General features: G+C 42.3%; 1 protein-coding gene across 1 annotated transcript in view; it reads left to right on the forward strand.

Annotated features, from left to right (window-relative positions):
- The window catches only part of PLBD2 (phospholipase B domain containing 2), a 176,524-nt gene that overhangs the window by 143,521 nt on the left and 17,539 nt on the right, over nucleotides 1-15,464 (forward strand). Inside the window, exons 8-10 of the mRNA XM_085636157.1 lie at nucleotides 1,899-1,994; nucleotides 5,910-5,981; nucleotides 12,384-12,536. Coding sequence (XP_085492283.1) covers nucleotides 1,899-1,994; nucleotides 5,910-5,981; nucleotides 12,384-12,536 — 321 coding nt within the window. The remainder of the gene's footprint in view (nucleotides 1-1,898; nucleotides 1,995-5,909; nucleotides 5,982-12,383; nucleotides 12,537-15,464) is intronic.

The raw sequence follows: 15,464 nt of genomic DNA on the forward strand, positions 1-15,464 counted from the left end.
CAGGACAACAATGTGCAATCATCCGGACCCAACACTAGGCGGCGATCTATGCACAGATATGAATGTCAGCAGCCCTACATGCCAAGAACAGATGCATACTGGTAAGTAGCATATTCAATACCTTTAGAACAATGTTCTGTGCAGGCACCAGAATACTCCTCTGAGACCCTCTAGTTATTTAAACAATGTGCATTGCAAATTCTTCTAGGGATGCCTCAGACAGTGATGCATTTCTTAGTCTCACTGACCGTGGCTGCCACCTTTTTGACCAGGTGTTGACGGTGCTCTTGAGGGGGTTTAGAGATACAGACACAGTAGAAGGGTTTTGGGCGGTTTCTACAAAAACAAGTGAGCAGCAGATGGTTCCTGTTCACTGCCTTCACGTGTGTTGATTGGACTAACCCCATAGTGAGGACTTTGAGTTCAGGCTAGTTCGTAATAAGGATTAAGCCTCCAATAACTTTTAAATAGGGATGCCCAGTCTAGTGTCGGATGATTGTCGGGGTTAGTCAACCTCACTTAAGGGCTCAGAATTTCTATGGGGTCAAGGAAGTAGAATATGCAACAAGCGGGGCTCCTGCAACCAGGGGGGGTGGGGCAGGCCTCGCCAAACACATCACTAATTAAAAAGTAATCTGTAGATTAGCTGTAAATAAATACTCATTTATTTACTGTTCTGACAGGAAATGGGTTAGTTCTAACAAGAAAACATTTACTATATTCACTCACATATTGGCCCAATTAATTCAGCCCTGCTCTAAAATGCATGCCAGCCCAGTATTCTAAACCAGATAGCAAACAGGTAAGTCCCTCCATGTATGTGGGTTGTCCCTCTCTGCAAGTGTGGTCTGGCCTCCTGGCCCTTGTAGATCTTGCTTGTTCAAAGGAAGGTGGGGAATCTGGTTGGGTATTATCCCCTTTACCCCCTGACCTGCCCAGGGCCTGAGGTATACTTTGACTCCCAGGAGGCTAGCAGTGTCCAGTGCCATTAGTCCAGACAAGGAACTTGTGTTTTGCGGGTGGAGGAGCAGGAAGATGGATCTAGAAGAGAGGACTGAAGATCCCTTTTATGAAAGGAAGTACCCTTGTTGCATAACAGGATCTATCCTTCCCACACTCAGATTTGTCTTGACCCTAAGTAATTTCAGGTATACCAGCTTAACATTTAGAGAGGAAACAAACGACAGATTGGATCCCACAAAACACTAGTGAACTTAACCCAGAGAGTGTTTGCGTTGGGAATCGTACCTGTGTCTCTGGCATTATCTGTCAGAGAAACCGGTATTTAAGTGGACTCTCGTTCCCCCTGTTCCTAAGATAACATGCACAAGATATCTGACTACCATGTTATAATGCTTTATTAGAAGCCATACTTTTGCAGAGTATATACACAAATATTTAAGCAGATAAGAACAGAAATGTGGCGATTTTAAACAACAAACTTCTATTGAATTCCCTTCTTACTGACTTCTGGATAATAATCATCAGTACTGAAAGCTCTGCCATTGCGAGCAGTGCATCGCGTTTGTCGCATTCCTGGAAGCAGAACACAGGCGGCCTAAAATCTTTAATGTCCTGATCTCTTTGAGAATCCAGTGTTCTCCCATTGAGCAACCTTGGAGAAACGAGAAGGTCAAAGTCGAAAATGCTACTTTCCTGAGAGAGCCGAAGACGCTGTTTTTATATAGATTCTCAAAACCTTCATGTAAACTGTCTTTGTTATTAGTGATGTAATGTGAGAGAAAATTCATAGTTATTTTTCTTCTATATTACACATACAGTTATCTCGTTATGTCTTTGTTCTGCATTCCGTCCATCAATTGTGTGTCTTGTGGTTCTTTTATAAACTGACAAAATTATCAAAAAGGTGGCATCAGTCATTCTTCTTCTCCCATCAGGTACAACAACCAATGGATGATTGTGGATTATAATTTGTTCCGCCCTGGATACCCAAGCCTCACTCCAGGGCTTCTCACCGTGTTGGAGCAGATCCCGTAAGTTTACAAAGAGAGGATGTGTTTAAGATGGACACAGCATGGAAGAATGCTGTTGGGTTTTAGAAAACATGCATTGTGTATCTTCACTTTTAGTAGGCAATTTAGCTTGCATTTACACTGCTCTGCATTTTCTCATGTTCATGTGATCCTCCAACTGGTTATCATCTTGGATTATCTGAAAAAAATATTTGATTTGAGAAGCTTCTGTCAGTTTATTAATTTTTAACATAAACTCTTGCTATTGTATGCTTACTTTTCCAGCAACTCTTTTTTTTTTGTGTGCCACATAAACCTTTTGCCATTGCCCTTTGGAGGGCCAATCCAGCATATATATTTTATTGTACTGGGTGTCTGCACCAATTTCGAGCTGTATCTGAGCAAGTCTCAACTCTGTGTCAAAAACTGAAACTTTATTAGACTTTCAAAGTAACTAATACAGTGGCCAAATTAATGTTAATCTTTTAAAAAGAAAGAGTCAGGATCAAGGGATAAACAGTGGGAACACAGGAGATATTGGAATAGATTAACCAATCTGCACTCCTAATTTGTGATAACGTGTTTGTTCCTTTCAGCTGGCCAAGTGTAGATTTCTTAAAAGTCACTTTTTTAAGGACTGTATCCTCGAAATAAAAAGAGAGGTAGTCACAAAGTGCTTTAGAATGTACAAATGATTGAGATGTGCAAACAGGATTTGCTAATAAGAGCGCAGTCGAAAAAATTGTTTTTGTTGCATTTGGGGTCTTCAAGAATTACTTTTGCAAAATAATCAGTTTTGGTAGGAAATAATGAGTTCTGATGGGCTTTTAAGGCAGCCTTTAATTTCAGTCCTAATTCAGTGGTGTAATTGATCCACCACAATTTCTAAATCTTCCTACTATCCAGTTAAGCCTGTCGTTATAACAAGGTGCTAAAGGCTGTGAATGTTGTGAGATGTTCTTTGCTTGAAAGACGGTGTCTAGGGCCTGTCTGATCCAATTCTGGTAAGTTAAGGAGAACTCCTCAACTGTATTGCCAATTAACATGGAGAATGTAGCAGCCAAGGGTATCGGACAGTGCCTTGTTAGACAGTTTATCCCATAGTTGGGCGATGATAGATTTATTTCTCACGGGGCCACTAATATGAGATTAATCATCCCTCGGGATCTGGAAATGGATTAAAGAGCCAGCCATCCAGACTAGAGGCTGTAATTCGGTCCCACTGGAGCAAAAATAATGTCAATGGTATGACCATCTTTATGAATAGGGCCATAGGCTATTTGCCACAGGCCCTCTGTCTCCGTAGCCCCATCAGATCCATGGCACACAGGTTGTTTGGAACATCTGCCCAGATGTTAGTCACCTAATATGAAAAAGGTGGAGTGAGAAAGAATAAGTGGAGACATCAAATTGACTACTGAGTCTGTAAATATTGAGGGTGGGCCTGGGGGGGGGGGGGGGGCGGTAACAAACTATGGCTGCGGTGGACTCTAAGATACTGGAAACTGAGGTAACTACTAGTAGAAGTATTTAGTGTGAGAATGTGCAAGGAAGAGATTATTTTGATTACATTTCTGTCTTTGAATGTAAGGAGTCTCAGTTCAGCTTCAGGAAATACATCTAACCAGGATTGATCAATCTAGTATGAGAAATGCGATATACTTATGGGCAAATTATTTTCTGCACTTTCCCAAAACATTATGTTGCTACTTTTCTACATGCCAGCTTTGCCTTTTCGTTTCCAGATACCAAATATAATAGGGAGGATAGAGTGCTTATTCTGAAGCGAGCCCTGGAGGGCAATGTAATGTCACTAGTAACAATTAATTCCCCGACTAGGGACAAGATGCCCTTACTTCACTTATCAGGTCTTGCTGATGGCATCATTGTCCTTCAGGCCACTTCAACTCTGTTGGGATGCACCGTGAGACAGATCAGATACCAGGAAGAGATGTTTTAATGCTTTCTGAAAGAAACTTACAAATGCTCTGGTCTTCCTGGGTCTTAGAGAGATTTAGCAGGAACAACATAAGCACTTTCTTCTCACATGTTTACAGATCTTTTTTAGGATTAGAAGACTTGAGGAAATCCTACACTGGCTCAGCAGAATCCTCCTAATTGATGAGCAGCTATCATATCTAACTCAAGCAGATATTCAAACCTTTACATATTCACAAGCAGCGGTTCAGGAATCCTCAATATCAATAGATAGGGACTTTGTAGCCTTTCATTTAATTCATCCAAAGCCCCAGGACCGGAAAGTTTCACAGGAAACTTATATAAAGCATTTGACCCACAGCCAGGCCCCAAGTTGACCATTCTGTTACATCAAATTGCAGATACTGCATTGTTACCGCCCTCCAAAAGTGAGGCTGCAATATCAGTGATACTTAAGCCGGGGAGAAACCTCCTTCCTCCTCTCCTTGTATAGACCAGTTGACCAACTCAACATTGATGCAAAGATATTTACAAACTCCACACACACTACATATGTGCGCAAAGGCAAGGACAAAGTATGGGGGGGGAGGGCCTTGTTGGATATTTACTTGGGTGAGCAGTTGGCAGCCCACAGCCAGGTTTTATGGTAAAGGCACTCAAATGCTGGACTAGAACCACCTTCCCTCACTCCCTCATCCCCGTTGAATGATTGACAGGCACTAGACACTGTTACTATAGGTGGAGGCACACTTTGGGTGTACCTCCATCCAGCAGAGCCAATTGTCATGTTCGGATAAGAGTATCCCCTCTGAGCTTGCAGATTGTTGAGGTCTCTGGGGAAAACATAAAACAGATCAGAAATATTAATAGAGCATTGTGGCACACCTTTCCCAAGCCTGTGATCAAACGGCGCCCTCACCACTTTTCTTTTTTGACGAAAGGGCATGGCATGTGCCTTCTTCCTATTAATTCATTCCAGCTCTGGCCATTTCTTCCAATTATTCTTGTGGGAATGACATTGCCACATCTTCCCATTCAATTGATAGAGGTTTGAGGTGCCTTCCCAGTGGAATTCATATATTCTTTTCTTTTTCTGGACTAGTAATTTTTCACTTGTAGTCTTATCTAGCAATACGTTATCCTTAATTGTGCTCTGGCTGTACAGGTTTGCAGAGAAGAACCCCCTGTGCTGCTCTTCATATAGATTAGTTTGCATTGCATCAGTCTGTTATGTACAGCATCGCTTCCTTCGGTCTTTCCATTTGGTTTTCACTAAGGCTGTTTGCCTTTAGCCAAAATGGCAGAGCCATTTCACATAAGACTGTATCTTGTTTGCTAGTTATCAGCAGTTTCTTTGTAGAAGTCGTGTCGGGGCCTGGTATTCTTTGTGCGTGCAGTCACCTGCTTGTTAATGCTTGTAGGTCTTGTGTTGCTTGTGCCATCTGTGGTTGTGGGGTCCTATGGTTGTGTCTGCATGCACTTTATAGTGTGAAGCCCTGAGCTATTACTTTGTGGGGGAAGTCCTGAAAAGCACCCTCTTGTTTTTTTGTTCCAGTGCTGAAGAAGACACAGTTTTATACGCTACTCTACATATTGTCAGTCTTTTGTTCCTGCTGATTGTGTTTGTTTATTTTGTACTCAGTTTAAACCTCCTGTTGCGTTTTTTGGCCATACCACTTGCTTCTCTATACTGTCCGCTCACTTTTTTTGTCTTGGTCCACTTGCTTTCTACTTTCATTTTCTCTTTTTAACTCTTCCCCTCTTTATCCTTCGTTTTCCTCCTTCATCATCGTTCCTTCAAGTTTGCCCTCTTTTTTCCTACTCACTTTCCCACATACTTTTCCACGATATTGACACCTTTATTCAGTAGATGTTCATGCTCTTGCTCCTCTTTTTTGGTTTGATCCCCTTTATCTTCCGTGACAACCCTCAATACCTGTCCTTTTTTGGCTCCCTTTCTCGAGATATGGATTTCTCAATGTTCTCTTTGTTCCTTAGGGGTCTTGTCATCTCAGCAGACAAAACAGACGTGCTTTCACAGCAGGGATACTGGGCCAGCTACAATATTCCGTAAGAATACCTTTTATTTTATTTTAGCTTGTTGCCTATTGTGTGTATCTATTTCCCATCCTAGATGCACCTGTGAGAGAGAAGTGGAGTCCCCGTAAGAAAACACAGTTAAAACCATGCAGATGAACGCATGATTGAGTTTTCCAAGGACTGTGCTTTTGTTTGGTTGTGTGTTTGTGCTGGGATTGACCACTGTCCAGGTCCAAATAATCTTCACTCCCTGCTTTCTACAAAACCCTAGCTTTCTGTAGTTTGAGTGATAGTGAGAGTGGTACAGAATGTGGCTTATGTGAGGGCAAGGGCTGAGTGATCATGATTGTAAATGGAAAGGGGAGGCTAAGGGAGGCTAATGCTCCTCTTTCGAAGGCTGTACTAGTGTAGTCTTTGATTGTAAGTGAATGAATACTGGTTATTTCTTAGTAAAAGAAGATTGTGTGGGGATGAGAAGGTTGACAATTGATTGTCGTTAATAAACTTTAATGATGGTGGTACGTGGTGCTTGGTCATGAGATCCTACATCATTAGGCAATGAATAAGTAGTTCAGAGTATAAATGAGCTATGTAACATTTGACTATGTAATGATGAGCTGTTCGGCCACCGCTGCTGAATTAATTTGAAAGAGAGCTAATCTGTGGTACCTTGTGTGCAGGTCAAATGGTTCTGGTGGTTGGGTATTACATGAGTACAGGGGGCTATGAGTGAATGACTATATTTTTCTAGTTCTTTTTTTTAATTTTAATTTTCACATTTTGTTTCTTACTTTTCTTATCCCCTCTTCCTCGTGGCATTCTTTTAAGTTCTTCTGCCCCATACTCCTTACTTTCCTTGACATCGTCTTTATTTCTGTTTATACAAATCAGTATACCAACTCACTCCTATTTTCCTGTTATCTTTATCCATCTCCATAACCATTTTTAGGTTTCGCCTAGCGTCACAGCGCATGTGCTGCTTGCTCTGCGAGATCTATTGTTATCGGGTTGCTTTCGGAAGTGGAGTCGAAGCACCGCCCATGCTTTTCATTGGCGCGCGTCACACTTTATGTTAAACGCTCGCTTTTGATTTGGAGTGAGGCTTGTTTGTTCCCTCCCCTGTCTTCTTTTCGACTCGCCCACCCGGACTGGATATTTTGCTCGCGCACGGCGTCTCTTCCGTCTTGCTGCAGGTTCGCAGACAGTAAACCCTGGACGGTGGCAAGACATGCAATCTTTAAACCATTAAGCACGATACTTGAATTGGTAATAAATATCCATAAAAGGGCTGCTGACTTTGTAACTGGGGAAACTGGTTTGAGTCCCGAGGTCGGCTCACATTCCAGTAAGACTGGATCTTTTGCTCGCGCACGGCGTCTCTTCCGCCTTGCTGCACGTTCACAGACAGTAAACCCTGGACGGTGGCAAGACATGCAATCTCTAAACCATTAAGCACGATACTTAAACGGAAGGCTCAATATACTTCTTTTTGAGTTCAGGTGCTACGTGCATATACTTTTTCATTAATCCTGAATTAAGGTGTCTTTGGTTCCGTTTACCTCCTCTTTTCCACCAGGCCACCACCTGCAGCTTTCACCAGTCTCCTTTTACACTGACAGGTTTCACTTGTCACAATGCACAGGTCACGTCTTGTCACAGACAATTGTAAACAGGAGGTCTAAACGCGAGGCGCTCCGGCGCCTAAAGGGTTTGGTGGTGTTTGACCGGACTGTGCCCTTGAAAGGCCGGTAGTGCTGGGGACAGGGTCAGACTGCAAAGGACAGCGCACAGTCTAAAATATAATTCACTTTACCGTAATCTCAACAATGTTTTGGAATTGTGCCGTCCAGTCCTCCGGCATGTCAATGTTTCATCAGCAGTCCTTCAAACCAGCTTTTCGGAGCCTCCGGCTTGTCGTGGATGTAGTGTCCATAGTTGACACAAACTTTTTAAAAGCGCTATATTAATGCCAGGCGATGGACAGCTCTGCACCCACATCCAAGAGAAAGTACTTTGGGAGACTCATCAATACATAAAAACACCATACGTCCTTTCTAGATCGAATACACTTTACTTTCACACAAACAATTTTGATTCTTAACCCTAAACAAGCTCTATATTAACCACACAACCATACACCAACAGAAGAAAAGACACAATGGCGCTTCCATTCTGATCTTACCATGTCCACCGTAACACAGAATACGCTTCGATGCCGTAGTAATGTTGGTCAGTGCTACACAAAAGCGAATAACACAACATCGAATCATTCACCTCTGATGTAGTGATTGTTTTGAACCCATATGGGCCATGTGAATGCACTCTCTTATGACGGCCCTTTAGGATATCTTGCTGGCAGGGAGGATGGGGTTGGCAAGCACAGAGCCAGTCTGGCCACATGAGGTCGTGACCAAAGTTTAACATTAGTTCGAGACTTAAAAAGAGAGCTGCACTTTTGGTTGCAAAGGCCAAGCCATAAGTCAAACTGCTAAGGAGAGAGACCTTTTACAGTAACAGGTAAGCGGCCTGTTGTCCCAAATACCATAAGACATTCGATCCCTGCCCCTAGACCCCAGTAATGACCAGAAATAGCAGGCTATGTACATTTTATCCTATATCGCCCCGCACCTGAATGTGCTTCTCGGCGCTTTGCCGATTGGCCGCTGGACACAGACCGCTTTTGTGCCGCCCTTGGAGCTGCTTGCTATTCATTGGGATTTGACCTCTGACCTCTCGATATGACACACCCTGGCCTTAGATGGTCATCATGCGTCCTACATGTGTTCGTGCTGAAGCTGAGACAGCGGTGCTGCCGCCCCTGGTTACACTCACCGTGAGAGCTCACAGTGAGTATGTCAGAGTGAGCCTCCCCGGGGCTAGACATTATGGACTTAGGTATTGTAAAACACACTTACTCCTTACTTTACATAACTGTACAGTGTTAGGGCTTATGCAATGTGTGTGTCCCTAGAAGACAATGCTGCCTTAGACAGCAGAGCTAGAATTCGGGATACACTGAACTATTACATGCTGTGTCCTCAGACCATCGTGTTACAAAACTTTAACAGACTCGGGCTTCAAAGAGCAGAACTACTCCTCAGGATTACACCTATAATACAGACTGGGGCACATATCAGCACATCTCTCTATACAGGTACACTGATCCTGTACTCCAAAGCCAGAGTAACACGTTTCCCTTATGCTTTCTGAGATCTGAACCAGTAAGTGTTAAGAAACCTGACTACTCTCTACTTTACACAGCTCCCACATGTACATGCCTCAGGCAAGCACTGTCCTTCACATTAAAAGTCTCTTGAAGCTGTAGCTGTTAGCCTGTAAGCCCCATGTAATTTGAAGGCCAGCAGTGCTATTTCCCTGGACAGCAGAGCAATCTCTGGTTACACAGCTCATTCAGGTTCAGGCACTGAAACCTTATGTTAAATAGTTTTAAGGGCTTAGGTCTGAAACTGCAAGGAACTCTCATTTACCTAGTTAACTGCTCTAAAGTCATAGCTATTTCTAATTTTTAAAGACGTTGCATGTTCTGTCCTTAGATGGAAGAGTTCTTACAAGTTCGGGCGTTAGACAGCAGTTATCCCTTAGATAACATAGTTCTAGTATGGTCAGGGCTCGTACTGCAGCTGTAGCTCTACCATTATATGCTTGTGTTTTTAGATTAAGTCATTTATACAGCAAACCTATTCATTGGGTTCCAAAACTCTATCACACTTGTTAATCGCATACGAATGCAGATATTTCTCAAACCATGGTCAGTCCGGGAGCCCTCCAGCGTGCAATCATAAACGCTTTTCTTAAGAAACCAACATCTGACCCAAAGCTACTCTGCAATTATCACACTGTATCCAAATCTCCCTTATCACCCCTGAAGAAACCAATACTTGTGTAGTAACCCATCAGTTGCTACACTGTTGATAATTGAGCATTATGTTTCAGGGAGCAACGCAGAACACGCTATTCAAGGTCAGAGTAAGTTCTCTCAGTGCTAGATGTTGTTACTCTGGTACTGCTGATCGCAAGTTAACTGTCAGTAGTCGTGTACATCACAGTAGGTCATGAAGTACTCCTGAACACATCGAAGGCATGATTTTATCAGAACCAGCCTGTCTTTCATAAATACAATCAAATCAGGATTGGCTTCTTAATGTCCTCAACAATAATAGTACAACGCGGAGTATCCCCATTTTCCCCATTCTCATCAGGCAATTTCAATGAATAAATGCGGCTATTGCTGATGTGATATCCTGTCACCAGGTCTAAGCCCAAATGTAAACAGCTGATACACAAACGTATTTTCAGCTGGATAAAGAGCTAGAAAATTGTGGAAATACCACAAAATGTCTGCAAAATATTGTGACCTGGATGGAAGATGATCTATTTAAATAGATACAGATCCAAAATCTATATTCTGAAAGGTATGGAAAAGAAAATGATGCCGCACACTTTGCTCCAAAAGTTAGGCGAATGCCCACTTCATCCATAAAATAAAAGATCTAAAGGTTGTACTTGATTTAAATCTCTCTTCTCCCTCCCACATCAAAAGACCAACTTTTATTTCATGATTCTAAGAATGATTCTCCCTCTCTCTGCTTACAGCTGACCACTGAGACTAAATAACAAAACCATCAATGTGTAAGGCAGTGGCACGTTGTGCTTTCTAGAGCAGAGCATTACCTAATCTGTCCACCTTCAGGAAGAATCAAACAATAGCCGCTTTCCAGGATGAGCCTCAAATGAGCCCAGAAATGACCCCGCCTTCAGAAGCGCTATTCTGCCTAACATGATGGATAGTGGATCAACACATCAATCTCTCTACTTACATGGCACCATTGGAACCCTCTCCTGACAGCTCTTCTCTGCCATCATTCATCAAGTAGGACGCCTAGGAGCATTATGTGCAGCTGCCTTTCAAGGCATCTCGAGTATATACTGTATTATATACTGCAGTGATGTGGAGAAATCTGCATTTGCAAGAGTTTGAGCGATTGGCGTTGTAAATGCCAATGACTTTTATTTATGTGTTTTGAAACCTGCATCTGTGTGCGAAAATACACACTTTGTACTTATAGTTGTTACTTACAAGAAGCAAGACTGACGGTAACTGCTCCTCTTTTACTGTCAGTCTTGCTTCTTGTAAGCAAGGACCATAAGAACAAAGTGAGTGTTCATGCACCGCTTGCAGGTTTTAAAAACACATAAATTAATGGCATTCTCATTTACAATGCCAATAGCTCAAACTCTTGCAAATGAGAGACCTATTGCATTGCAAATGCTTCTTATTCTACCCATGTGCTCCCCAGCTCTTTGTTTTGTCTATCATCATTCCTCTTTTCTTTTGTTTCCTATCTTATCATCATTCTTGTCTTGCATTTTTCACCCACATATTTCCTCATTTCTTTCCTTCCCTTTTCTTCATGTTTCTCTTCTCATACACTTTCCTGTTTTAAGGTATTCCTTCATACAGCCTCTATTTTCTGTCTCCCTGCTCTCTTTTCTTCCTAGTTTCTTACTACTATTCTCATCGACATGTTTTTATTTCTCTTGTTCGATCGTGCCTTTCTTTCAGTTTTTGTTCCCTTCCTCCACAAACCTTTTCTGTCCTAATTGTCTCATTGATTTCCTGCCCATCTTTTGTTTTCCTCCAACTTTTTTTTTTAACTACTCTCCTTTCTTCAGTTCTCTTCCCTGGCCTACTGATTTTCTTTGTATTCAAATTATTTTATTAGCATTTGGTAGTGATACATACAACAACAAAATTAAAATAAAAAGATTCTGCACATCCTGAAATAACCACGCTCCCATCCTCCACCACTTCGACCTTCAAGAAGAATTATGATCATTCATTACCCAATCCCTCGCATTACCACACTCTCTACCATCCATAATTACTATACATTTCCATGCGTAGTTATAGAGATTGGCCTCATCTCATTAAAGGGCTTCCATCGTGTGCCCCAGATTGTAATGTGTTTGAGGGCAGCCTATTGATTTGTACACCGACTCCTCAGCCAGAGTCCAGTATTTCATACCTCTTCACCATTTATTACTGACTGCACTTTGGGGGATCTCCAGTGCCTGGCTACGTCTCTCTTGGCTACGATTACCCGATTTCTACCTGCAATCTTAACCCCTTATTTCTGTCCCAGACCCGCATAACGTGAAGAAGCAATGATCTGGGAGCATGTTCCACTTGGATGCCAGCCACTGTGCTCAGTATCAAAAGCACTCAGTCCCTGTACAGTTGTATACTTGATCAGTGCTGCACTGTGTGTATAAAAGTGCCTACCTCTACACCACGTCTCAGACAAGCCACTTCTTGCTTCTGCTTATTCTCTTCCCCACTGTACCTCTTTACTTCCTCCTAGTGTCCTGGAGCATTGCTTACTTCAATTCTTACTGTGTTTGCTTCCTCAGTTATTTTGTGGACATCTTCAATGCCAGCGGTGGGCCAGATTTGGTAAGAAAGTACGGTGACTGGTTTACCTACGACAAAAACCCACGTGCTCAGATTTTCAGCAGAAATCAAACAATGGTTCATGACCTGCAGTCTATGATCCGGCTCATGAGGTAAGTTAGCATCCCAAACCTGGCATTACCGGGGGCCTACACATCTTGTCATAAGCAGTGATTGCACACTGTCAGACCCTGTTTGGGAGGCAATATGCCAGGCTAGGGCTACTGATCCACATAAGTAGTGTCTGTTTCAGCTGTCCAGAGCCTGCCTAATAAGGCTCTGTAAATTGGGCCAAGTACGACCCTTTCAGCACTTGACTCTCAATGGGAGTGATGACTAGCACTCGCAGGATTCTGAGGGATCTTCATGTGGGGCTACTCAGGCTTAGCACTCAACAGTACCCTCCAGCAGCAAAATAAGATGATGGTCCAGCCCAGTCCCTATCTTTATAAAAAAAAAAAAAAGAAATTGTGTTTAATACTTAAAACAAAATACTACTCCACAATAATGCTGGGATTACCTGACTTGCTGGTGTGAGTCTCTTATGCTGCAAGGGTACAAATATCACAACTAGGAATTTACGGCATTCCTACATGTTGCTTTATATTTGAACACCAGTGTTTTAAATGTCACACAAGAGGACTCTTGCAGCCACTGAAGTTTCCTCGACCTCTGAGACGTGAGCACATCTAGTAAAACTGAGCATGTTTTAGCTGATATTATCTGTACAAGCTGAAGCTTTCTTATATCAGTATCAGAGGTTCCAACTAGCCGGGCCTTTCCATAGTCTAACTATAAGCTGATAATATCTCTTCTCACCCTGGCTCAATGTGTGTCTAAGAGGAGATATCTAGTTTTCCTCAGCATCTTCAGATAGAACTGGGAGGCTGAGACTACTCTGAAGATATGACTTCCTGTACACATTCATTAATTTAGATTGGCACCTAAGATTCTGACTTCACTCTCTGGATTCACATACCTGTCTACTCTAAAGGAGGTGGAAGGAGCCATGTTTAATTTCACAGTTGTCTGTCCCACTAAGCAAGAATGTAGTCTGCTGCTCAGAGTCTCTGTCAGTTGTGCTCCATCCATCAGGTGACTGCATAAACTATATCCACCACATTCCTTTGGTCTCAAATGGTATTTAGCATCATGTTTAAAATAATGTGCTTATCTATAGCATAGTTCTTAAAAGTGTACTTTTAAATCTAACAATTTGCTGCTGGGGTTGCATGTACAGATTAAAAGGTGGAGAAGACTGACTTGGACCCCTGTGGTAGCTTTTGCTCTGCCAGGTAGGATCTTTATTAATAGTCATAAACATTAGAATAACTACCTCCTACTTTCAGGGACTCCGGAGCATGGATTCAGCATTGTCTTAAGCATTACCCATTAATCCTCAGAAAGGGAGAAGTATTCAACATGTACTTATTTTGCTGATCACTTTCTGGAAACCTATATAGGCAAGGATTCCCAAATTGTTGTCAGTAGATGTATGAGAGAAAGCACCTTTTCCCAGGCTACATTGCAGCACCTGTCTTGAACATCAGTGGCAATGAGGAAAATGCAGTTTTATAGACTTTCGTTATTAGAATTGTACTGCTCTTGTAAAGCTCCTGGGACCTCCTCTTCCCATGACGCCTTTTACTGGCAGAGGCCGCACTGGGTGTTTTTCATACCTTATTGCTGGCAGAAATGTTTTACACAGAATTGAAACTTTTTTGTTTTCACTCATTGTTTTGAGACCGCAGCTTGAGTGTAAATTAAGCCATTTTTCATTTTAAAAATGCCATCTTCGTTTGTCAACTGCATCTCTGGTGGGAGGAAGAAACCTGTTATAGGGCCTCATAATGCCTTTTTGGTCTGCCTTCCTTCTTCCCACTCTCTCAAGAAATGTAAATTATTTCCACTGCTAAAAAGGACTCTTCAGGTTAGGGAGGTTATTGGTCTCCGAGTCAAGCTTGAATACATGAGAGCTGAAGTGAAGAAGAAGAAGAAGAAATCAGGCAAGCCCTTCAGAAAACACTGTAGTTCAGCGGTCTTCAAATGGGTGACTGGCTCCCTAGGGGGGACTCAAGTGATCCCAGGGTTTGCCAGGGTCTGGCCACAAGAAGCATTATGCTGATGACAGTGCTTTGTTTTCAGCAGAAACAAATGAGCAGCAGTAAGCCGCTATGTAACGGGCCATCACTACCAGGCGTCAAAAGGGAAGGGACTCCAAATAGTTTTCAAAACCACCATGCTATTTCTAATAATAACACTGTGGATACTTCTACACGTTAGTAAGGCCTGCTTGCCCAGAAAAGTATGTTTGGCAATCATGTATTTGTTTGCAGTTATTAAACGGTAACAAAACTTATCTGCAATGTTTAAATAAGCCTAGACATATTTAAAAATTGCCAGTTTAATACAATAATTGTGAAACATTTTTGGGGAGGAGGGGGCACTAGTGATTATTTTTTTTTTTTTCCACTGGGGGGCATGGCATTCAAAAGTTTGTAGACCACTGCTCTAGTTCTACTGGAAGAATGGTGGGTTCTCTTAAGGACCTCCACAGACAGCGATCCAAGGACAGGAATGATGCGTAATAATTGAAACTTAATTGCCATCATTCTCACCACCGGCAGAACCGTTTGTTTTCGAGGCCCATAGCATGGCAATCGAAGACATTAACACCAATATACTGTCTGTTGAAAAAATCAATGTCGACACATCACTATTGGCACCATTCTTCCATATTGTCACTCTTCCTCAAGATTTCCGATGATATGAAGACAATCAAGACTGCCGACTGCGTCCTGATCGCCATTTATATAGTCCATCATGTCGACTTCTCTGAATCACTCTTTAGCAGTGATACCAGGTTCAAGACCTCTCTCGACATTGTATAGTAGATTGACAATGAGAATCTCAACGTTTATACTACCTCCCAAAAAAAGGTTTAGATTGTCTCCAAACATACAAACACCTTTGCAACCTTTAAGACCACTGAGGTTTGTGGTCCCTTCCTGCTCAATCTGCCGAAAGAAACTCTGATGGTG

Source organism: Triturus cristatus, chromosome 11, assembly GCF_964204655.1.
Source record: "Triturus cristatus chromosome 11, aTriCri1.1, whole genome shotgun sequence".
NCBI classification, from domain to species: domain Eukaryota; kingdom Metazoa; phylum Chordata; class Amphibia; order Caudata; family Salamandridae; genus Triturus; species Triturus cristatus.